The 25,845-nt window shown below is 44.7% G+C and overlaps 3 protein-coding genes across 3 annotated transcripts in view; 1 reads left to right on the forward strand and 2 right to left on the reverse strand.

The window, feature by feature from the left end:
- caska (calcium/calmodulin-dependent serine protein kinase a) overlaps window positions 1-25,845 on the forward strand; it is a gene marked incomplete at its 5' end in the record, with an annotated part of 87,996 nt that overhangs the window by 22,730 nt on the left and 39,421 nt on the right. The window contains 5 exons of the mRNA XM_080498128.1: window positions 17,651-17,753; window positions 19,033-19,208; window positions 20,104-20,226; window positions 24,156-24,239; window positions 24,347-24,446. Of these exons, the coding sequence (XP_080354254.1) occupies window positions 17,651-17,753; window positions 19,033-19,208; window positions 20,104-20,226; window positions 24,156-24,239; window positions 24,347-24,446 (586 nt within the window). The remainder of the gene's footprint in view (window positions 1-17,650; window positions 17,754-19,032; window positions 19,209-20,103; window positions 20,227-24,155; window positions 24,240-24,346; window positions 24,447-25,845) is intronic.
- gpr82 (G protein-coupled receptor 82) lies at window positions 4,111-6,213 on the reverse strand (the record flags this gene model as incomplete). Its single annotated transcript, XM_080498069.1, has 3 exons — window positions 4,111-4,341; window positions 4,429-4,572; window positions 5,401-6,213. 3 exons carry the CDS (start codon window positions 6,211-6,213, stop codon window positions 4,111-4,113), a joined length of 1,188 nt encoding a protein of 395 aa, XP_080354195.1.
- Window positions 11,020-15,463, reverse strand: gpr34b (G protein-coupled receptor 34b; the record flags this gene model as incomplete). The annotated part of the gene is made up of 3 exons (XM_080498070.1): window positions 11,020-11,599; window positions 12,013-12,524; window positions 15,437-15,463. The coding sequence occupies 3 exons, from the start codon at window positions 15,461-15,463 to the stop codon at window positions 11,020-11,022; spliced, it is 1,119 nt and encodes a 372-aa protein (XP_080354196.1).

The following is a 25,845-nucleotide window of genomic DNA, read 5'->3' on the forward strand; positions in this document are numbered from 1 at the left end:
GCCTGCCAGAACCGGTGCCGCTCTTGTCGCTTTGCGCGCCGCGGCCCGATATAACGGTGAGAGAGACTGGGCGCCCTGCAAAACACCCCAGCAGCTCGCGGCCGTTCAGCGCTCATCAACCCCCCCCAATAAGATTATAAGCAGTGACAGGTGGAGTACATGATGCCGATTATGTCTCCCGGTGTGTGGATTATACAGCAGAGTCCAAGTGTTTTTTAATCTGAAATTGATGTGTTCGAAGCAGAAAAAAAAACAAACACACATTGAAAGGATTTCTGGGAGTTTGACAATGTCTGCAGTGGTCAGTGTGTGGATCTGGATCGTCATTGGGGTCGACTCGTCGAAGGAAGATGCTGACGGCAGAGTAAAATCAGCATTTTTAAAAATCAGCGTTTGGCGCGATCCCCCTTTTCCTTCGAAGCTACTCTGCATATTTCTTACACTTCTGCCTAAAATATTCACACCTATGCATCGGGATGGGTAGCTTTCACATTTTAACGGGTACCTAGGAATTCATACTGGTGTATTATTGTATATGGACCCCCCCCCAGAAAATGGATGCCCGAGTCCATTTTCTGCTGTGGAATATGAGCCCTCCCCTTGAAAATGGACCCATAACTACGACTATACAAGTAACACAAGTAGATCTGTGAAGGCAGATAGGTGGCGGTAGAACGGTAGATCTGTGATGGTAGAATGAGGCCGTCAACTATTTAGCTTCCTCTCATTAGACGTTTTCCTTGCAGCGAGCCGGATCTGCATCGCCTTGTGAAAACCCACAAAAGTGACAAATTCAATATAACGTGGGGAAACATTTCAATATTTTAAAACAAATATTTCTCCATATTTCAGCCAAGCGGATGAGCCTATTTGCTTTGTCCCACCTGGGCGGCGAGCGGACTGAGTTCCCCCACGCTGCACGTTTGTTCAGATGTGGTCTCCGAGGGGTTTTTCGCGTTCGACAGTGGAGCAGCTCTCGGCCACTTAATAGAATTTCTGCTCGGTTGGACATCTGTAGGTACTTCACTTTCCTGTGTGTGGGTGCAGCGGCTTACTGTAGTTGGTCATTTCCTCTCCTTTCATGCTTTTTCTTTTTTCTTTTTTTTTTTTTTTCCCAGACAGCCTTTTTCCGAACTCGTCGTCTGTGACGGCCACAATTTCTTGGCGTGTTTGATTCGATTCATTTGGATTTGTTCCCAGTTTATTTCCGCTCTAAAGACGGCGCGATAAGCGTTTGAGTTTTTTTCTTAATCCATCTCAAAACAGATTTCAGGAGCCTCTGCAAACTCACTACCGCTTTACCGGATCTCTCTTGGAAAGCAGGTTACACCGAGAGTTCGGTCCCAATGGAGGGCAAGCAGCTAGCATAGCAGCTAGCGTCAAGATATTAGATTAAATATTATTAGATAAAGGTGTTGACCGACTTTGAAATGCGTTGAGACTGTTTCGGAGACAAAAACTGCAACGGTGACATTGATTCACCTTCTGTGTAACGCAGTTTAAAAACTCTGCAGCTACTAAACACCTCACAATGCGACCCGTTCGATTATCGTCAACCAGTTTGCAGCGGTTTCCCGCTTCCTTCCCGTAGCTGTCCAGTTGTTTCAACAGCAAAACCAAAATGAGCTTTGAGTAGTGTTAAGTAGTGTCTACTTACAAAAGACAGCAACTGACAATAAAATATGCTGAAATAATCAATAATACATTTATTTTCCAATAATTGTTTATAGATTTTGCAGACTACACATTCTTACATTGCCATTATCGTGACTCATTGTTTCTGTTCAATACGCTGGACATCTTAGATAAGCATTCACAACGAAAAGGCACAAAGTCGGTTAAAATGTTATTTATTCATTGGAAATGTATAATAATTAGAACCGAATGTAATGAATGCTTAGTAAACTGATGAAATAATCAGCGATGCATGAATAATACATAAAAGTAGCATATGAAATAGTTGCAGGCTTTTTTCAGTTGAAACATCAATAAATGCTCGATAACGTCTTTTAACATGAAAAGTGACTTGAACTTCCTCCGCCTTGAGACACAAAACAAACCATGTGTGTGTGGTTTCAGTACAAAAACAACCAACAGCACCCACTAGTGGACTAACATGCTAACTACGTGGTTTCAGAGGGACGTCGTTTTTCAAAGCGTCGCCGTGTAAATGCACAACTTTTCCAAGACGACGCGTTTTCACCTGAAACGTTGTGTAAACGGGACCGAACGTGTTGCTGTTAAGTTTGATCTGCAAACGGGTCTAAAGACATCCAGCGGACAAAGGAAGAGAACAACCAACAGCGCCAACTCGTGGCCCGGCGTGCTCACGTCATCGTTTTGGGCATTTTTTGCCATTTCCCGGGAAACCGGTATCGTTTTCAAAACATTGACCCGTAAAACGAGAAACTTTACCAAAACAAAAAATGACTCAAAACGTTGCATTTTCATTTGCTGCGTTGTGTAAACCCGCTGCTTCTGCCAATTTCTTCCCTTGTCTCCTCTTCTTCCCGACCCCCTGCTGAGCGTGAGTTCATTTTCTCCGGGGCGTATTCCTGCACGTCTTTCCCTCCGGGCCGGTGTCGGTGGGTGGGAGGAGGGGGAAGGGAGGGGGGGAGGGGGAAGGGAAGAAAAGTCGCCCAGGGCCCCCGAGGCAGCTCCACACACACACCTGCCGGCGCCACGCTTCGCCCAACAGCCTTCGATCTGGCGCACCTCCTGCACAAACACCACTCTGCCTTCTCCCATCCATAATTTAAACACAATTACCGTACACGCCGTGCGACACACACTCGCGCATCAAACATTCATGGAGGGTTGCAGCACATGGCGGCGGCTCCGCAAACGTCACCGCGTGTCCTCGAAAGCGACACCGTGGTTCATTTTACCCGCCGACTCCATCGCCGTGAAATTCTTATGAGCCGACACAATGAAGGAGAAGAGAGTGAAACACGACCACAGTAAAAAAAAAAATAAAAAAAAATCCTTGGCAGAGTTACAGCCGCTGCATTATTATACATTATACATTTTCAAGGGAGTTATTTTTATGACACCAACAACAGAACGTCTCCAGCACTTAACAGGCATTTTTAATAAAGAGGGTAAAGACGGAACGTACTTGCAAGCTTCTCCCTTCATATTTTCTTTACAATTAGAAGTATTGTGAATATATTGAGAGTTTCAAAGAGTTAAAACTCTTTTTTTTCATTAGGATAAAGGCTCTGCCTCTGATTGGCTCGCACTTGCTGGATTCTATTAATGGCGACGTTTACCGGTAGCATGAGGTTTGATGAATCACTCGGAAGTAGACTGAGAAGAGTTATGACGAGGTCATACCGAAATCGTGTGATGATAAGCAAATACTCGGACGGATTTTCACTTAACAGACTCGTCTTCCGTCCCGCTGTTGCTTCAAAATCGGCGGTTCTGGGCTGTTTTAAAAGAAGGCAACAATGGAGAGGATAGCCACTCCGCTTTGGACCAGTAAACCACTGAAATAGCTTCATTGACTTAATTCATGCCAGTATTCAGTGTATGATCAGTTCAGTACAGTGATTACTGACCGTTCTTACCCCCTGATGGCCTCTCAGTAACAAAACAACAACCGAAACTACACCATCATCAGCATACATCATGACCCCACGGTGTAGACCAGTTGTTTTGTAAAGGCACCAATGGGAACATTGTCATTCTTTAAAAAAGAAAAAAAGCTGATTTAAAGTGAAGAAATCCTACAAATAGATGTATATAAGTTGTATTCTTACTCAAAATGGTTGATAGATTCTTGTAGGAAGTCATTTGATACTTGTGTTTATTCCTTTTGCCCTCTTGGTGCTGCATCCAGGTATCTCTTGGCTCTGGGCGTTGAGGACCCTTGGTTCGAATCTCATGTGTAACAGAAAGGACATCCAATGTAAAAACTAAGCAAATATTCTAACAGAAAAATGCTAATTGCATCAACTTGCTGTGGCAACATCCCTAAAAACGATGACCCTGCTCTCTCAGTGTCTCAGTACTTTAATGACTTCTGCAAATGTCCCTCCACTCCAGTCCACTCAGCCGGAAGTTGAAACACGTCAGAAGAAAAACTCTTCATGGCTTCAACCGGCTTCAGTTGGTCAGATCCGCAGTAGTCGTGGGGACGGTTTCCTCCCCCAGCTGTTCGGCCTTTTGGTTGGCACTGCCCGTAATGGACCAAAACCTTTGTCCCCTGTCGGCGACGTTGCGCCGGCGCCTCAAAAGACTGAGGGTTTGATGCTGGAAGGTCCTGTCCAGCAGGAAGTACATCACCGGGTCGGTGGAGCCTCTCAGAGCCGCCAGAAGAAACAGGCAGTTCTTCACCTGGAGAGGGAGGAGAGAGAAACCCGTCACAGTCCGGACATATCCAGGAAGTACCGGTGGGGGGGGGGGGGGGGGGGGTGGTGGTACCTCAACCAAAACGGAGAGCGGATGACAGACGCTGCAGGAGTTTGTGTCGTCGGATCGCGCCGGAGGAGGATCCTGACCGTGAGCCAGGGAGATGAAGATGGGTTTGAAGATGTGGAACGGCAGCAGGCAGACCGACAGAACCACCTGCGGGTTTTTTTTGAGTTGGAAAACAAAGGCAGTTGTTGCGATTACCTTCAGAAGCTGGTGAAAAGTTATAGCATCTCTATTTTAATTAGGAATTTAACCCTTTATTAGGTGTGTGCCTATGTATGATATCTGTGTCATGATCAATCATCATAAATGCAGAACAACATGCTGAAATCGATGCGAAGCATCGACATAGGAGATCCTGTTGGGTTTAGCCATGTTGAATTCACCCCACTTGTTGATCCATTTACCAAAATAGTAAGTTATAAAATATGTCCTTTCCTTGTATGAAGGGATAGTACTGTAATTTCCGGATTATAAGCCGGTACTTTTTTCACACACTTTGAGCCCTGCGGCTTAAACAGTGACGCGAGTCATTTATGGATTTTTACAAGTTAATGAGCTTCATGTCACCGATAAATGGATGATGTGTTCAGGTGCACCACGTAACGCCGACCTTTCTGTTTTATTCAGCTGGGCTCAATAGTCCAGATCTTAGGATATGCATTTTCTATTAAGAAAGACAGTATGTATGTATGCAGTATAAGATATAATATAATGCTGCAGTATACAACTGCTTTTACAGTCGGCATTTCACAGAGTCGCATCTACGTTATGATTAAATACCATTAATTATGGTATTTATGTTATTTAGATACCTTGTGATCTTTCACCCACATTTTGGTTCACATGGAACCTAAAAGTACACAACAATTACAGCTCGAATCTATTACCGTTTGAAGTCAATTATTTAATTTCGGTAACGTGCACAGCACTTCCTGTTTGAGCGCTTCCTGTTTTGACGTTTGGGGAACCGGCACTTGCCTGGATGACCACGATGTTTCTCAGCACCCTGCTCAGCAGGCCGTGGGACGACGAGACGTGAGTGTTGCGGCGCGAGCGCCCGATGTGCCGCAGCACAGTCATGTAGAAGACCAGCACCAGCAGGTAGAGCACGAAGAAGATGAGGATCACGGGAAACGTCAGAATCGCGGACATACTTCCTCCTATCTCCACCTGTGGGCTGTAGCACGTCTCCCGGCATCCGCCCTCCCCCTCGCGCCCGACCCCGCCGTTCGCCTCGTACACCGAGTAGTAGACGGTCACGGGCACGATGCCGGCGATGGCCAGCGCCCACACCGTGGCGCACACCGCCTTGGCGAAGGAGACCCTGGTGAGGCGGGAGAAGACGGCGTGCGGCAGCAGGGTGGTGCAGGCGCTCGGCCTGGAGGCGTGGGTGTTCTGGATGAGGGCGGCGAAGCGGGTGAGCGCCACCCAGGTGAGGATGACCAGGCTGATGTAGACGTTCATGTGGAGCACCGGCGTGACGCCGTGCAGGACCAGCTGGCACACGGCGCCGCGCAGCGTCCACGCCGAGCCCCGGACGAAGTAGGCGGCCATGAAGGGCGAGGTGGCGGACAGCAGCAGGTTGGAGACGCTCAGGTGGGACAGGTAGACGTGGGTGGGGGAGATGGTGGAGATGCGGCGGGTGAAGATCCACAGCGACAGCACGTTGCCCGGGAGAGCGGTGGCGAATAGGAGCGCGTACATGGAGGGGAGGAAGAAGAGCGTGGCGGCCGTGGGGCAGAGGGAAAACTCCAGGGAGGCGTTTGGCGTCTTGGACCGCGTGTATTCCATTTGATCTGCGAGATACCAAAAGTGATGAAACTTTTAACAACTTCAACAGACATTCTAAAGTTGGATTGTTATTATGGTGACTGTCAAAATAAAAGTCCCGGGAGAATATAGACTGGGCATCATGGCACTCTGGTGGAAACATTATTCTAACTATCCAGCTCCAGATCATTTGCAAAACTACTAGTTACTACGGCGTTTTAGTAAATGTGGATTTTACATCACGTGCAAACGGGAGTTTTCAAATAAGCTTTATTGCTGAATGGAGCCGTGAACCAAAACAAGCACAACATGATAATGTATGGATGAGTATTACAGATTAAAATTGAGAAAAATCACCACAAATACATTGAGCTCTTCTTTTAAACTCATCCTAGTGTTTCACGCTCGTCAAGGCAAAGTGGATTAAGTGTTATTTAGCATTTTCATACATGCAAACCTTTAGTAAATCAATCCCGTGCTCTTTATTTCTGAATGACCTGCCCAACCTAAAACCTCCTCAGATACATTTTTGGGAAAAGAGTCACATATTAACAGATAACGAGGTCTCATGTCGTCTTCCATGAGCTCCACTTCTTTCTGTTACTGATGACTGTTAGTTCCATACATATTAACACAACTCTTCAGTGATTATGCAGCAAAGCTGTATTTGAACATGAGCCTGAAATATATATATTCTTCCACATCTGTTTAAAGAAAAAACAGCTTTTTTCACATTTTGAAGATGTAATATTTTGTTGTTGCTCTGGAAGTGGTTATGTAATATCACTCACACAGGTACTATGAATAACCTGTTACTGCAACAACAATATTCAAAACACAAGTAACTGATTTTTTTTTTATTATTATTTGTCGCCGAGTACTGAGGTTCCAGTGAAGTTGTTACGTTTGTCCTACAAGAAAACAGTTGTGCTGCAGAGCTGGTTCTTTGTAATGGCATTAACATCCAGAAGCGGCCCACCATGTGATTTTTTTTTAAGTATAAATATGAAAACTGACAGAGGCTCATCTAAAAACACTAGATTGGCAAAAATGACATTCAAAACGGCCCTTGGTCAGAATTTGACTCCCGACATTAATGCATCTGTGGAGGTCACATAACTCAACACCTTTCACAATAAAACAATGAGTCCAATTTATGTGAAGTGATACTTCAGACACGTAAACTCAAAAAAAATGTCCAGATGATGACAAATTGTTTTAATCCTGAATAAAAATAGGATATCCAGATACAGGTGACTGAGGGTTTTTTTTGTGTGTGGTTTTTTTTTTTGCAAATATAATAGTATCTGATTTCCTTTAATATGTAAATTTCAGAAATAGACTGGCAAATTCTTGCAGTTACAAAAGGATCAAAAGAAGGAAAGACTTTGCATTTGTCCGTATCTGCAGTCTAATATGTTGTTTGACTTGTTGGGCCCCCCAGAGGGCAGATTAGGTTGGATGTGGCCCCTCAACTAAAATGAGTTTGACACCCCTGATCCAGATTATAGAGCATCTTCCTCCTCTAACATCTACATTATTACAATATTACAACCGGACTGCAGGACGCATGATTCCAAGCAGCTCCTCACCAACTTAAAAGTCTTAAACCTCCGTACCTTCTGCACCTCTGATATAAAACGTCCAACTCACCGCTGACCGGAGACGTGAAGAGATCGTCCCGAATCATAAAGAAGCCTGTGTCGTCGCCGCCGCCGCGGCTGATCCTGCCAACTAAAAATGCCGCCGGCCGGCCGGCTCGACGAGCTTCCTCCTTCTCAGCTGGAGCCTGAGAGTAAACAGCCAAGAAGCAGTTTCTTGTTTTGTGGGACGTTGCGTCACTCTCAGGTGCTGCAGATCACTTTCCGCTTCCTCAATTCAGAGCCGGCTTTACAGTAACGACGACTGAGAAGTGTTTCTCCGCACGCCGACAACGCCACTGCGGTGCGAGTCGCCGCCTGGTTAGACTCATTTATCCTCACAGAAATGACTCCCAACTTCTGAGGCGGTTCGGCATCGCTGTGGGTGATTGTTCTGCCTTCGGGTGGCGCTGCCGTTCCAGCCGAGAGGCAGAGGTGGAGGTTCAACACGGGGAGGAGGAAACCGTCATCTTCAGCAAGCAGAGAGACGCTTTAGAGCAGGAGTGTCAAACATGTGGCCCGGGGGCCAGAACCGGCCCGCCAGAGGCTCTAATCCGGCCCGCCATGTGATTTTTTTTATTTTTTTTTATTTAAGTAGAAATCTGAAAACTGACAGAGGCTGATCTAAAAACACTAGATTGGCAAAAATGACATTAAAAACCGCCCTTGGTCAGAATTAATTAATGCAATCTGTGGAGGTCACATGACGCAACACCTTTCACAATAAAACAATGAGTCCAATTTATGTGAAATGATACTTTAGACATGTAAACTCAAAACAAATAGTTTTAATCCTGAATAAAAATAGGATATCCAGATACAGGTGACTGAGGGTTGTGTGTGTGTGTGTGTGTGTGTGTGTGTGTGTGTGTGTGTGTGTGTGTGTGTGTGTGTGTGTGTGTGTGTGTGTGTGTGTGTGTGTGTGTGTGTTTTATTTTTGCAAATATAATAATATCTGATTAACTTGAATATGTAAATTTCAGAAATAGACTGGCAAATTCTTGCAGTTACAAAAGGATCAAAAGAAGGAAAGACTTTGACATTTGTCCGTATCTGGAGTTTAATATGTTATGTTTGACTTGTTGGGCCCCCCAGAGGTCAGGCTAGGTTGGATGTGGCCCCTCAACTGAAGTGAGTTTGACACCCCTGCTCTCGAGGCTGTACGAGCAGCAAAGCTGAAGAAAGTCCTGCACTTTCTGTTTGTCTGATCTGTCATTGTCGCAGCTGCTTATCGGCTTTTCTTCTAGGCTTTTCTTCAGAACTGAGGCGGCTGAATGAGGAACCGCGTGTAAAGTGTGTCAATAGTTCCAGGTAAACGCCAGCGGCCTTCAGTCGAAACGTCAGTTTTGTGTAGCAACGCGTCAAGAGTGCGTCTGCATCTTGCAACGATTAATAATTTTCATCTTTTTTTTTTTTTTTAAGTGCGAGGCTTGACATCCACTCAGACTCGACTTCATCAGGGCAAAGCTCGCCGAGCTCTTCGTTTTTAACAAATTAGTGTGAATTGCCTCACATGCGGGATGAATTCATTACGACACTGCCTCATATGAGGAGGTTTAATTTTATCTTTTGGAACTGGTCTCAGTAGAGCTAAAAGTAGAAGGACTTTTAGACTGACTGAAATTCAGGACCAAGGCTGGATTTCAGGAAACACACTTCGAATACAATGTTGCTTGGCCTCTGACAGCTATGTGAAATTCTTACCTTTATAATATGGGACTTAGATTGAACGTCAGCTTTTTGTTTAGTCCGTACAGTTGATGACATTCGGTATGACCGTCCAGTCACACATTTGTAACATGAGCTTGTTGCTACATTAAAAACACAGTTTTAGTCAAGAACAGTAAGAGAATAAGTGTCGTGGAAAAAGAGACAAACACTCATTTATTGCATTTTTTTTTTTGTACAATTCCGTAAACATACAATACAACTATATATCCATTCAATCTGTCAGTGAAAGTGAAAGACGTGTCCAGTATGTTTGCTTTATGAAGGGCTGGACATCCGTCCACGGTGTGCGCTGCCTTACGCTCAATGTTAGCGAAAGGTCTTAAGACGTTACAACGTTGGTCAATAAAACCCTTGGTATATATTTGTCTGCATGACTGTTCGCAAGATTACATCAAATGTTTTTGTCAAAAGTTTCACCACAGATAGATATTAGGCCATGGAAGATTCCATAACATTTTGGAGGTGATCCAGAAACGTCCTTTTTTTTTTTTTTGGTCTGAGTCCAGGTCAACCTTTGGCGGACGTCACAAATCTCTGATTTCTCTTGTCTTTATCTTAATCAAGCTACCCTAAAACTCAGTGGTCCAACATCAAAACTACATTGTTTTAAGCATTTTTGGCGCTTTTCCACTCGTACCTACTCAGCCCTGCTCGCTATTGATGCTTGTCCACTACATGTTAGTCGCTGCTACCAGGTTCTTTCGCAACCTGCACAACAGAGGTTCCAAGCTCGCTGAGACGAGTAGAAAATGTGACGTCGGCATCCCGGAGTCGTTTTCACAGCAGATTTCTTATTTAAAAATAGACAAAATCCGTAGCTGTCCTGGCACCCGCTGTTTAACTGCATTTCCATTAATGTATCATACCGTTTGTTTGGCTTATTTGAACATCAGCTGTTGGTGGCAGAAGTCACCAGTTAACAGGGACACCAGCGAAACCAAAACACCAGACAGTGAAGCGCGATCATAACGATTGTACATTTTGTAACAATTATCAATAAACATATAAAAACATATACTATTTAATTTATTATTTGAGTTGATATCCTATGCATGTTTGCTCCCCCATCATATTGGGGGTGATTATTTATGCACAACGTTCAAAAAAACCCTCAGATGACTCCGCCCACGCCATGGTGGCATTACATTGTGATGGAAAACGTCCGACACTGTGTCAAGTCAAGTTGAGTCAAGCAGGGCTGAGTAGGTACTAGTGGAGAAGTGCCATTATTCAGTTTACGTATAAACGGACATCGTTTTCAAAATGTTGCTGTGTAAATGCAAAACATTTCTGAATTATAGAAATGATACATTTTCACATGAACCCTAATGTAAACAGAGCCTCAGATTGCCTCTTCTCTTCTTAGATCATCATTAGAATTTTCACGCCGACACGTTGTTGCTCTCCGGATCCCCATAACTTGTCACCATCATCCCGTTTAGGAAAAAAAAGTATCTCAAACTGGCTTCACTGGACTGAGACTCAGTTTGTCCCTGGTGTTTCCCATCAGCATGTTGCTCGTCTGTCCTCTGTCCATCCTCCCACTCCGTCTGTCGATATCGGCCGTGGAGCTGCTCCCGCCGATCCCCGAGACGTCTTGCATGCAGCACGCGCCGCTCACCAGGCGCTGCACCTCCTTCCTCACCGTCGACGACAACAGGAAGTACATGACGGGGTCCAGGCAGCTGTTCAGCGCAGAGAGCAGCAGTGCCACCTCGTTGGCTTTGTCCGCCACCCCCCTCCAGAAACAGGAAGTCTCTGTGATCTGGGTTTTTATGTAGAATACCCGAACCAGGTGATAGGGGGCAAAGCAGACGGTGAAGAGGAAGAGGATGAAGAAGGACTTCTTGGCAGTCCGGGTGTAGCGGGGAGCGTTGGGCAGATCGGGCTTAGCTTGCGAGATCCTCAGGAGCTTGAGCGCGATCTTCCCGTAGGACGCTATTAAAGCGATGAAGACGAGCCAGAAGACAACCACCGCGAAGATGTTGATGTAGGCTTTCCAGTGGGCATGCTGGAGCTGCTTGTAATGGAAACACCTGGAAACAGAAAGAACATCAGGGGTTCATCGGCCAGGCAACATAGGTCTCTGGGATTCCTGCAATTTGGAAAACATGCTTGTTTTTTGATTTAATCTTATGAATTGTTAACAGGAAGGACTTTGGCCAAATGAGTGTTAGCATGCTAGCATCGAGCTCCTTAGATCCCATCCATGAGGTGCCTGTCTCCGCTTGTGTGGAAAAATATTGTCAGTTTTTGAGGACTTTTTCGAAAATGGTTACTCCTTAACATCCCAAAAATGTAATAGATTGGTCCTTGGATGATGACAAATCATCCATGAAAATTTCATGCAATTCGGGTCAATATTTTTTGCGAAAAGTTGGTCAAATACACACACAAACCAATAAAACTTCTCAAAATTAAAAACTAACAGACATCAAAAGACACCGACCTGCCCTGCTGTGAACTGTTCTTGGACAGCATGAGCGCTAAAGTCAAAGCGAAGGCCACGGTCCAGACCACGGCACAGAGGACGGCGCTCCACCTGGTGGTCTGCAGCCGGTGCTGCACCCGCGCCCCCCGGTGGATCTTCAGGTAGCGGTCCACGCTGATCAGCCCCAGCAGAGTCATACTGATGTACATGTTCATGTAGAAGACCAGGCCCACCACCCTGCACAGGGTGGGGTTCAGCGTCCAGGTGTTGCCCTGGCTGTGGTAGAGGATCCTGAAGGGCAGGCACGCCACCAGCAGCAGGTCGGCGAAGGCCACGTTGATGAGGAACACCCGCACCGAGGTCTTCTTGGAGGCGACGCAGAAGAAGACCCCCAGGGCCACCAGGTTCCCGGCCAGTCCCAGGACGAAGATGACCGTGTAAAGCACCGCTAGCGGGATCTGCAGGGCGTCGTAGTCCACACAGGTGTGTAGCGGGTCGACGGTGGAGTTCATGACGTGGAGTTCGTGAGCCTGGAAGCAAGACGGGGGAGATGAGTGACGTCAGGTGGAGGAAACTGGAAGGCCAGCATGGAGCCCTTGAAGTAGAATCTGTAAAGAAGAACGAAGCGTCATGGTGTCTCAAGCAGATCAAGTGAACTTGGTCGTGTGCTTTGGAAGATGTTTGTCCAAGTGGCTTCATCACTTTCTGGTTATTCACTAGACCAGTGTTTTTCAACCTTTTTGAGCCAAGGCACACTTTTTTGTTTGGAAAAATCTGGAGGCACACCACCACCAGCAGAAAATGTTAAAATGTGAAACTCTGTAGCCTATATTAACAATATAAAGTCATTCTCATCAAAGTTTTATCAATGGAAATCAAATAAATACAGAAAAAACTATTTCCTAATTTCTTTTTTTTTTTAATTTTGACTCCCTCAGTGTGAAACCTGGACCTGATGGATGAAGAGCTGAGGTCCTGGTTCACATTCTTCCTTTTCAAAAACTTCTCCATCACTGTCACTGACACAGTACTTTGATACAAGATGGCAGTGGTGATTAACCAGACTGACGTCTTTCAGTTTCGATTTCACTGGCAAAGTTCTGTGCTGCCATCTATTGGCGAAGAGTATTTATACATGATTACTCTGCAACACACTGCTCTCACAGCTGACAGCGGCTGTGAGAGCAAATGTTTTTTTAGGAAAAAATGGGAAATTGGATAATTTCCCACGGCACACCTGACTAGATCTCGCGGAAACACCAGTGGTTGAAAAAAACTGCACGAGATGAAGGCCTAGTTTACACGACGCTTCAAGTGAAAATTTGAAACTTTCTGAAAACTATGTAGATTTCATGTTGAGCCACTAGTGGGTGCTGTTTGCTTTTGTGGTTTGCTTTTGAGGACCTCGTACCAAAATACTTAATCTGAAAGCTTTGCACTATCTAGATCACTGCCGTAGCCTTAAACTTCCTCCAATGTTACGCTGTGCTCCTCTAAGTGAGTGCAACCACAAAAACCCAACAGCCACGCTCGTCTCATAGCCACTGTTTGTATTTATAGAGAAGTGCAGTGTGTGTGTAAAGGCGTCTAACTACCTCGTTTATATGGAAGAAAAGACCACAAATGGTCCCAGAGCAAAGCAGATAATGGCACAAAGAGAGCAGCCACACACAGGAGGGCTTCATCCGTCCACCTTTTCTCTGCTCATTTAACTGGAGCACAACTTTTATCGCCTTAAAGTGACTTTTCTGCCAGCGATAACTAAACTCTAGCAGAGGTGGGCAATACAGGAGAGTTCAACTTTTAGCCACATTTCATTGTATTTCTCTGGATTCTGTTTGCGTGTTTGCATGCGAGCCTTTAAATGTCTTTATTCCCCGCACACACGCTTATTATGAAATTGTTTTATTTGCACATCGGCTCCTCCAGTTCTTAGCCGCTATAGATGTAGATAATACTTTTGGTGTTCCTGGGGAAACGGGCTCAGCCCCGAATTGACAATAATCCTAATCCCGGTATTCACCAGCTGACCTTCGTACCAACGGAAACTCGAAGGGTTTAACTCTGAACGGGTCCACGTTGCTTCACTTTCCATGTGGGAAAATCCCTGGTGAAGCTCGCGTGACTTTTATCACCCTTTGATCTTAATTCAGCCACAAGTAACGTTCATATTATAGCGCCACATTATGTAATAATGGTGCAATATGGAAATAATGTAATACATTTTCAACTCATTATGTGATACTCATTATGCGACAGTTATTTCAAAATGTGGGTTAAATAAATAAATGCACTCAATGGGACTTACAATTTGGTTTAATTTCTTCAAAAGCAAAGAGGGACATATAATTCTAGTCCAACTGAATCTCAATTTCTTTTGTTATTATTAAACATAAAACCATGTATACAGATAAAGGGCAAAGTTTATTATATCATGCACCAAATTATTACATTTTCTTAAAAGAAAAAGTGGAGCATTTACATTTTGTAATAACTGTTGCAATATACAACAAGTTACTAGAAAATGCGTTCAAGAATTTTATCCCAAAATGTGGCACATTGTTACATAATGAGTTGAAAATGTATCGCATCATTAAATGTTGCACAATTATTGCATAATACACAGAACGAGCGCGACAGCCCTTGTGCTGAAAAGGGATGTTAGTGTTGTCAAGACCTGAGAATCTGAGACCAAGACTAGGAGTCGAGATACCAGAAGCTCATTAGCATGGAGCATGGAGCTTTGCTACTGTGTGAGCCCTGAAGCATGTTTAGCATGTAACAACAAAGCACTGAGCGGAGTTTACTTGATGCCCCTGAACACATCACTCAGGCCTTTCGGGTCCTGCAGTTAAAACCGGACCGACGTTGCGGCTCGGACACAAACTTTTGAAGCAAGAGATAAACGGTGCAGTTGAAAACTTAAAACGCGTGTGAGAGGGCGTGGCCTGCAGTGAGGAGGCGTGGCCTGCAGTGAGGAGGCGTGGCCCGCGAGTTCAACAGCTTCTTCTGGAAATATGAACTCTCCTGCTGAGCAAGAACTCTTTGCAGCAGCCGGCCAACGTCACAGTCGAACTTTTCCTCGTCTTCTGGGAGTCTGCAGCGGCTTTATTGCCCCCGAGACCCCGTCGAGGCTAAAACCAGCGCGTCCATCCACCAAGATCTTGAAAATGTGAACTATGAGTTTTTTAAAACACTCACCGAGTCAGTGAAGTTTGAAGAAAAGTCTTCAGCCGTGTTTCTTCATTCACGTGCGAAAGCGGAGGAATATAATCCCGAATAACCCCACATCACACGCAAACCCCCTCCTCGGAGTCACACCCCCCACAACGCTTCTCCCAGTCAGCTGAGTGACGAGCGGTTCTTCCCCGTTGTCATCGTGCGTTCGGCCTCCCCTCGTCTCTCGCCGACTGGCTGCCGTTTAACGCGAGGCGAGTCGTACCCCGCACTCCACGGCGCCGCCGTTCATTACCGCTGCGAGTTAAATGGGAAGCTGCCCTCCCCGGCTGCGCTGTTCAAAGTGCACAGAGTCGATGCTGGAGTGCACAGAGAAAGCTTCAAACTGTGGTCACCCCCCCTCCCCCTCTCCTTCCTCTTCCCTCCCTCCCTCCCTCCCTCCCACTCGCTGCAGACCTTCTGATTAACACACACCACAGCAGAAACTCTCAACATGCAGGAAGCTGCTGAGAGCAGCTGGCTGGCGAAGCCCCCACCCCCACCCCCACCCCCCCCAAAATACCACCTTAGAACGATTAAAACAATTCAAGCTGCCGCCCACGCTCACGTGTGTCGTTGCCTAACATGCAGGGTCGACAAACTCACCAAGCAAAGCTTTTTTTTTTTATTATTATCAGCTGTGGTTTATCAGATCAGATTCAAACAAGATAATCTGAGTTTTAACACTGTGGTAGTTGTGGAGGAGTGATCACGGCGGACGTCGACGTAGAACTACACTCGGTAGAGCGCGGACCTTCACCAACGCCACGTTTGTTTGCGCGAACTAGCCTGTCAGGTCGCTACATCGCTGTGGGAAACGTGACTCGTCCCCATGGTAGCGGACGAGCTCTCTGGGAAACGTATTGGTGCTTTTATTACGAGAAAATGTCAAAGGAAATTTAGTTGATAAGATGAAAGTAGATGAATGGGACCTTTTTTCACACTTTTTTTTTTTTTTTTTAGCTTCAGAAACGTTTTGCATTTTCGAGATGTCTGTTTCCACGGGAACAGCAGAAACCCTGAAAACAAAGTATTTACAATGCCACTAGGCCACTAGTTGGCGCTGTTGTTTGTTTTTTTGTAATAGAACCACACACAGATGCAGCAGAGAACAATGGGCTCTAAATATTGGCAATGGGAGAAGACGGACATTAGAGTGGACAGACGACTGATTTAGATTGTTATTCCGGTGACTGTGGCGGCAGTTTTGAGTAACTTGTACAGGATATTACAGGATTTCGACACTCATGCGAACTGACGCTTCATTTGATGAGAAAACTTAAGTTTATATCTCCAAAACTGAACTCCACCGTTGTTAGTATGTTGATTCAGACGCCATTTGCACAACATTTCAGGTGAAAACTCATGGTTTTTCTGATTTTCTTTCAGAAAAGTTGCGTTTGCACAGCAATATTTTGAAAACGATGTTTGTTCCCATGGAAACAACATAGTTATGTCATGGCAGGTCACGTGTTGGCGCTTTTGGTTGTTTTCGCTATCTTGGCTTTTATGGTGACTTGTCAAAATAAAACTACCAAGTCCTAGGAGAATATGGACTGAGAGTCACGACACCACGGAGGAAACATGCTTCTGATTGGCTCTACTGAGCATGTGCAGAAGAACTTGCAGTCTTTCAAGTGTTGCAGTGTTCCAAAAACTCCACTAAAGCTTTTATTTTCACTTGAAAACGTTGAGGTGTAAACGGAGCCTCGGTTCAACGTGTGAGAACTAAAAGGAGCAGACGATCAGGACTTTAGCGCAAACGTTCACAGCGAAAATGGTTTTTAAAGGAAGTTTAGCCATTTCTTCAGCTGATTAGCTAAACACGAAACGTATTGTATAAATATATTAAGTATGAATATCGATTACTGCGCTTTTTAGTCTTTTTACATTACCTATAGGAGCCAATTAACTGCATTACCTATGTGATTATGCTTTATTAAAGAAAATCCAATAATATATTCAAATTAAGCCTAATGTTGCTGATAAATTGTGTGGATGGGAGAATGCAATTATAAATAAAGACATTAACACTGTTCCTTTGTACGGTTACACGTACAGACTATAAATGTACAGCAGCACATGTCGTGAAGCAAAAGAAATTGGACGTAGCCACAAACGAGGGATTTAAGATAATTGTTCTACTGGTGCGTTTGATCCTGGAGAATAAACATCGATCCTTCCTGCAGGATAATGTGAGGTTGCAGCATTTTAACACTGTTGAACTCCGGGAGTGTATCTGACCAGATTTAATGAATTTCTCCTCCAGTGGATGAACTCCGCCACCCCGAGAGATGCTCTGTGTGTGAAGTGTGTGTGTGTGTGTGTGTGGTCGTGGTGGGTTCTGGGTGTGCCCGTGTTGTATCGCCCTCTAATCGGCAGGGTAAAACGACGATGAACTCACCAGGCTCTCATCCTCTTCCTCCTCTTCCTCCCTCAGCCTCACTGCGTGCTGCTGGCGTCCAAGGAGAACTCGGCGCCGGTGAAGCTGGGCGGCTTCGGGGTGGCGATCCAGCTCGGGGAGTCGGGGCTGGTGGCAGGAGGTACGCCGAACCGCATCAAAGGGACATCAAAGGGAGTTTCTGCGCTTCATTGTAGGGCAATTGCGTGACGCGTGATTAAAGTACGTGACGTCCGAGGGGGATTTTCGGACTCGAAACTAAACTGGCAGGTCATGCAAAGGTGGGAAATCCAATTTATATTCAAAGAATCAATAAACAGAAAGAAACGAGGTACCATTTCACTAATAATGAGGAGGAACGCTGCGGGAGACTTGAGCCAGATTGTGGAGTTTGTTGGCATTTCATGCGTATTATTGGACCAGGAAGTTTGAAAATCATTTTAATATATCGTTTGATCATGCTGTACAGGGATATGGGAGGAAATTAAGCTGTTTCTTAATAATAATAATTATTATAGTGATAAGTCATCAAACAACACATTTAATTTTTAAATTTAAATATTCTATAATATGTTAATTCAAACAGAACAAGACAGAATTATTTTTTTTAGCCCATTAAACGAAGATGTTTGATAAAAATGTATAGTTATTTAAATCAATCTGGCCAATTCACCAACCGAATGGTTGACAACACAGATTTATTCAAACTGATTTTTTAAGAGTATCAACGTGACACTGAGACCCAAGCTGAGATATTGCTGATGCTGCCATTTCCTTTTAGTTGGTGTAATGAAAACTAAGTCTAGGAGATTCAGACGAAAGATAATCCAACAAACGCTAACCTTTTATGAGTAAAAATTTTGCGGTTTTCTGTAATCCCAATCTTTGTTGAATCAGAATCAGAGTCGAGCCTTTTTCAAAAACTTGGGTTTTTGACACAGAAGGCCGCTGTTTTGTAAACGGAGCCGAATAGATGACTTCGTCTTGATGACTCACTTATACCGATGATCATTTTTATTCTTTGGAAGGTTCTTTGTCAATGGCTGTCGTGATAAACTGAATCAGACTGCAGTTCATTACCAGTAATTGCCGTTTCACCAAAATGTCCCAACTCGTGTTCGTTTACAGCAACACACGAAAATCGTTCAAGAAGTAGGAAGGAGAAAGCTTAATTTCCGTGTAATTCTGATAGTGATACTTTGTTTCAAAGCACGTTTTTTTTCGGTGTGACCTTCCGAAAAAGGAATGAGGATTACATGCAAGTATTGTTTCGGATGAGGAAGCGTCGCGTGTTTCCTTTTTTCTCGTTCGGAGGGGCAAAAATGAGGAATGGTTAGCAAATCGCGAGGAAGTCGTGCAGAGGATTGTCACCGTTTTATCTCCCAGTCACCTGACGCGCGTGCCGGTCTCTGTGCCCGCAGGTCGCGTTGGAACGCCGCACTTCATGGCGCCGGAGGTGGTGAAGAGGGAGCCGTATGGCAAACCGGTGGACGTGTGGGGCTGCGGAGTCATCCTCTTCATCCTCCTCTCGGGGTGCCTCCCCTTCTACGGCACCAAGGACCGGCTGTTTGAGGCCATCTGCAAGGGCAAATACAAGGTGTGGGGGGGGGGGGGGGGGGGGCTTCTGCTCGGCAGACCTGAGGAGGGAATTCTATAAAATATCTCGAAAACCAGTGGAAGAATAAAATTGGACGACATTCATGTTTGTCCTCGACTTGAAGGGGTCGTATTATGCAGCTTTTCCTTGATTTCCCCTCCATTTCAATATTGGATCATAGGAGCTGCACTCAGAATCTGCTGTGTCTTGTGTGAGCTGGACTGGCTCCGCCCACACATGCCCATCTTGGGTAATGGAGGAAGTACTTCCTCTCGTGGTGCCATGTGCCAGAGCAGAGCTGCCTAATTGTGGGAGGAGTCAAAGGGGGAGGAGCCTACCTTGATTAGGATTGGCGAAACCCCCTGATGACACTATATAGGGTTTGATTTCTGATTGGCCAGTTGGAGCAAAACACTTTTTTAAAAATTGAAACAAGCCAGGGAGAGAGAGGACACACTTTCTTTACTTCTGGGGCGTCGTTCCGGGTATGGGGAACGATTATTACTGTTGGAAAACCATTAAAAAGTGAATTTTGCACAACATGACCCCTTTGACGTTGACGCAAATGAAATCTGCAGACCAACTCTTATCTAAGGTTCATCAGAAGAGTACAGTGATGGACACACCCACGATCACCAATATACAAAGCCTTGTTCGGCACTTTTTTAAAGCTTTTAATCGGGGGGGGGTCAAACATAAGGCCCGTGGACCAAAACCAGCCCACAAGAGGCTCCAATCCGGTCAAACCACCAAGCAAATATCAAAGAAAATATACCTATTGTACCTTTAATACATCAAAACACCTTTTTCTTGACTCCTCAGGTTTGAATCCAACATGTTTTAGCTTTCCCACGAGGACAAATGTTGTAACGCCTGTATGTCCGATGTTATGCAGATGAATCCGCGTCAGTGGGGCCAAATCTCGGAGAGCGCCAAGGATCTGGTGAGACGCATGCTGATGCTTGACCCCGCCGAGAGGATCACCGTCTACGAGGCTCTCAACCACCCCTGGCTCAAGGTCAGAATCCCCTGGAGCAGAGTATTTGAGTGTGACTTGGTGGCGTTCGGTCCTCCACGTTTGTGACAATCAAGCTTCCAGCTTCTTCATGTTCACAAGCACCAACTGTGGAAGCTTCACTTTTCCACGGCGTCTTCCGGAGCGTCATGTCGCCACGACTTCTCGTCATGATGACCTCTGTATTATCATGTTGCTATGACTACCAAGCATGACAACATAGGGAGGATCTGGTCATTTTCTTTACAAAACCACATTTTCTCCTCCCGTTTTTAACTTTCTTTGAAGCGTTCCGATGGGTTTTCTTTTGGCGAGATTAAAACTCCCCTCAATGAGGTTTTTACTGACCACAGCAGACACTTTACTCTCCTCCTCAGGCGTCGACGGTTCACTGAGTTACCAGTTTTGACCGTTCGGTGCCTGGTGTTTCACGTCTTACCGTTTGGTCAGAAATGATCCTGGAACTACACACAGCTATTATTCATCATTAGTCATTAGTCAAGCAGAAGAACTGTCTCCTGTGGCTGTGGTGCGCAGAAAAGTTGGGGGTTTTTTCCCCTCCGTTTCCATGGAAACGGAGTCAAAGCGTTTCCGAAATGTTGTGTTTTCAGTGACTCCGAGCACCGTTGTCATGGAAACGGACATATTTTCACTTGAAAAGCTTGTTGAGTCTAAAAAAAACCTGACGTTTAACCTTTAATCTGCTTTCATGTGGAGCTTCTTCAGTTTTAGTGAAGCCCGAGACATTTGAAGAGATTAATTTAATCCAGCCGAGCCTGAAAAACATACATTTCTTCATCTTTGGACCGTTTTCTTCGCTATTCCCAGCCTCTTCTGTTATATTAACTATCTCCTTATCTATTTTCACTACTTTCATCCGTTTTCTCTGAGGCCTTCTGTATCTCCTTTGTGATCAAACCATCTCAATCTGGATTCTCTAACTTTATTCCTAAACTGCTGACCCTACTGATTTAAAAAAAAATATATATATATATCTGGTTCATTTTTCGAGCAGATTTCGCAACTGTCTTGTGAACTTTTGCTCCAGCGTGACACATCAGAGTGTGACTGGATTCTTGACGATCTCACTCGGTTTCTCTGTGACTTTATGAAAGGGACATCAAAAAGTCGATTCCTGCAGAATAAACAAGATGAGACTGGACGATAAGCATCGTCTCTCAGCATATTGAGAGTCGTCAAAACAAGTCCTCGGCTCTGCAGAGGAAGTCGTCTGGAGACTGAAACCGACCTTTTTCCTGCCCAATCATCCTGTCTGATCTTAGTCATTTACAAACTGTGCTCACGGTGCAGAACTAAGAGTTTTTATCGACGTCGGTTCAGTTCAAGTGGTCCAGTTACCTGAACCAGGGTTTCAATCCTTCCCCACTATTCGGTCATTTCCTTTTCTCTCATTCTGTCCACTAACTGGGGACGGCTACCAAATTCCGTACTTTTATAGGTACCAGCCAAATTCCATCGGTAATACCGAGTACAGAACCACGTTTGTGACTGGGAGTGGAAGGCAAATTTCCTGAACCGGACTTGAACGCAGCATTGTACGCATACGAGGGTGCGGCAGTAAACGGAGCAATATGGCCGACGGAGTACCTCCAATCGGAGGAAGCCCCTGCTGAAGAGCAAGATGCTTCTAAAGGCTGAAGTGCTTGCTCATTTATTTAAAGCTTATTTTCCCTCCATGGAGACAGTTTCAGTCCAAAAACATGCGTCTGTGGGTAATTCCTCGCAGAAATGCCCCGTAAGGTGAACAGCCTCAGCAAGCCTCAACAAGTCACCTGAAGTTGAGGCTTTTCTAAAAGTTTCGCCCCCACGCCGGCACCGGCGCCGTCACGCAGCCATCATCCGTCACGCAGGAAGACAACGACTCGGCGGCGTTAGCGCTTGTCACGCTGTGTCAGCAGAAGCCTTTACTGCATCTTCCTCCAGCGGACAGTGATGGAGCGGCTCTCAGAAACACGTCGCCTCGACAGTCGAGGCTGAGAGGCTTGAAATCCATCCGGGAGCCGTCTGACACGACTTTGAAATGATGAATCTTTAAAAGACGTCCCTGCTCACAAACACTGCCTTTTACTAAGAAGTTTTTTTTTTTTTCCCCTCTTCTCCTCCCGAGGCGCCACACTGAGACGCTGCTTAGTGTTGATTTCTCGTTTCTAACTGAACCACAACATCCACACAACAGCATACATCCTCGCCTAATTTCTCTTTTTTGTCGTCGGCTTCCTCACAGCGGCGCATTAACGGCGGTTTATGTATAGAAATTTGCGCTTCACAATGTTACGTGTCAAAACTCCTTCCGCGCCTTCCAGACGGCAACACGGGAAGTGCGATGGAGCACGCAACACGTGTAATTTTATTAGGAATTTAGGAGTCTTGAGATGAGGATGATGTTGAATATTCCTGTAACAATATGGCTGAAATTAAAGGGCTGTACATGAATAGACATACAAACAATCAAATGGCAATAATGATAACCGGAGCAGGGAATAAACGGAATCAAGGAATATATAAAATGGGTTTAAAGTCCTAGTGAAATGTAAAACACTACTTTGCAAAAAAACGATAGTTGGGCGACTACTTATAAGGTTTCTCCGACTCTGCCCCACCACTGTTGTCGCGTAACAAAGTTATTTGAGTTTTGAATCTCCAGCCGACGAAGTCGGGGAAATCCTTCTTCGTGAGCGTGACGTCAAGAGTTGTGCAGATCTCCATCTGTTGTGTTTATATCGGCTTGTTTCCCTCTTAAATATCCAAGTTTTAACAGTGTTTTGAAGTTATAGTCGGCGTTTTATGAGCCTTGACGAAAGATTGAGCCTGGAAGAGACCGAGAGAGGAGAAAAGGAGCACAGGCTAGCTTGCGCGCCTAGCGGGAGCATAAAAATGTCCCTAGAAGTGTTTTGGAGGTCGAATTTTCATTTCACTAGGACTTTACGTTTGTATTGCCAAAAGCAATGGCTTCACACCTGCAAAGCTCTCTGCACGCTCTTCTGGAGCACATCTGGAGATCTCGTGAGCTTCGTTCCGAGGCTAATCTGAAGATCACAGGAAGTTTGGGGGTCTTTTGTCATTGACTGCAGAAAGTCGGCACCTCAGCATCCGCTTTCGTGGCCTCCCACTTCCTGGCTGATTGCTTTTCATTACCAGTCGCTTCCACTCTTGTTATAGTTCTATTTTCAATTCAGTTTCCGCTTTTGTATCGTTTGTCACTTCAGGGCACTTTTACTACTTGATTTCGTCAATTTATTACGTCCGCCGAGGACGTAATAAAATCACCGGCATATACTTGTCTGTATGCCTGTTAGAAAGATGACGTCAAAACAAATGCACTGACTACACACATACATATTAGGCCATGGAAGATTCCATCAAATTTTGAAGGTGATCTGGGAATCTGGGAGTCCAGAGCAGGCGGACATCAGAAATCTCTGATAGCTCTTGTTTTTTTTGTTTTTTTTGTTGTTATTGTTTTTTTTATTCTTTTTTATTTAATTTTATTATTTGTTTTATGTTATTTAATTTTTACTTTATTTTAATTAAATTTCATATTTTATTCTATTATTGTGTTTATTTATTTACTTATTTATTTACTATTTCCTTGTTGTAATTTTTTTTTTTTTATTTTTGTATTTATTTATATTACACATTTACTTTTTGTTTTTCCAGAGAAAACCCAACAATTACACAACCAGTCCTACCCACAGCTGCTTGACAGCTGGAATTCACCGAGCTCCTGACAGCGACACGTTCTTTCACTGATGTTTCAGTTTATTTATTTATTTGAACCTGAATTCGATGACTTGGCCAGCTGAGCAAATACGTTTGGCAATATCGTGTGTGTTTGTAGTTTGTACTCTTGACGTGTAGTAAAAGTGAGATTTTGACGTGCCCGGTGTTCCTGTGGGGGGGGGGTTTCCCAGGAGAGGGACCGCTACGCCTACAAGATCCACCTGCCGGAGACGGTGGAGCAGCTGAGGAAGTTCAACGCCCGGAGGAAGCTGAAGGTCGGTATCTCGGTATCTCGCCTCCGCCTGTCACCAAGCGTCGAGGTCCCGTCGCCATGGCGACGCCTCCCGTGTTTCACGCCACTCCTCCTCCCTCGCCTCCGCAGGGCGCCGTGCTGGCCGCAGTGTCCAGCCACAAGTTCAACTCCTTCTACGGCGACCCGCCAGAGGAGCTGCACGAGTTCTCCGATGACCCCACGTCCTCAGGTGCCCACACACACACACACATACACATACACACACACACACGCGCCCTCTCACATCCTTTACTCCCGTTTCCTTCCTCTTTTTTTTTGTATTTTCTTGTTTACTTCTGCTTTTGCTCCGAGTTTCTTCTCGAGCCGATTCATTCAGGAATCTGCTGCTCGTCTCGTCTAGAAGGAGTTCATCTCTCTGCGGCTTTTCCTGGTAGAAACACTTCAGAATCTGTGAAGTCAAACCGCTTTCGGTTATTTAAACTCACAAAATTGCTGCACTGTGGAACATTATTTCGTATAAATTAAGTTTGTAGATTTCTGTTAAAAGAAAGCACGGGAGCTTATGAATTCAAACAGAATTTACAGTTTTGTTTCAGTGCAATATGTACATTCTTGAAACATTTACATTTAATTTCAAGTTTATTCATTCATGTATTGTGAAAAAAATATTAAATCCAGGGTAGACAAAGTCGAAATAGGAGAAATGGCAGAGCTACTTTTATTATTATTATTATTATTATTATTATTATTATTATTATTATTATTATTATTATTATTATGTGTTGTTATTCATATTATTACCAATAATATTTTATTTTTATTAAATATTCCGAGCCACCCTAATTATTTTGGGTTTCAGGTTCAAGTGCCCTTGAGCAAGACACTAAAGTGCTCGCATTGAATGGATTGAACACTTCATCATAGCAGCTGCATTCATAGTTTTCCTCGGCGGACTCGTAGTTATGACCCTGCGCTTGCGGGTTCGATTCCCGGTCAGGGGATGTGTGCCTCATGAGCGGCGGCGGTCTGGAGGTCTGGACTGTTGCTGGTTCAACTCCCACAGCCGTCCGGTTACCGCTCGTGTCACCCTCTAACACAGTGTTTTTCAACCACTGTGTCGCGGCACACTGGTGTTTCCGCGAGATCTAGTCAGGTGTGCCGTGGGAAATTATCCAATTTCACATTTTTTTCTAAAAAACATTTGCTCTCACAGTCGTCAGCTGTGAGAGCAGTGTGTTGAAGAGTAATCATGTATAAATACTCTTCACCAATAGATGGCAACTTTGCCGGTGAAATCGAAACTGACAGACGTCAGTCTGGTTAATCACCACCACCTGCGGCTGCTACCATCTTGTATCAAAGTACTGTGTCAGTGACAGTGATGGAGAAGTTTTTGAAAAGGAAGAATGTGAACCAGGATCTCAGTTCTTCATCCATCAGGTCCAGGTTTCACACTGAGGGAGTCGAAATAAAAAAAAACGAAATTGGGAAATACTTTTTTTCTATATTTATTTGATTCCCGTTGATAAAACTTTGATGACAATGACTTTATATTGTTAATAGAGGCTACAGAGTTTAACATTTTTAACATTTTCGGGTGGTGGTGTGCCTCCAGATTTTTCCAAACA

This window comes from Blennius ocellaris, assembly GCF_963422515.1.
Source record: "Blennius ocellaris genome assembly, chromosome: 6".
Classification (NCBI taxonomy): Eukaryota; Metazoa; Chordata; class Actinopteri; order Blenniiformes; family Blenniidae; genus Blennius; species Blennius ocellaris.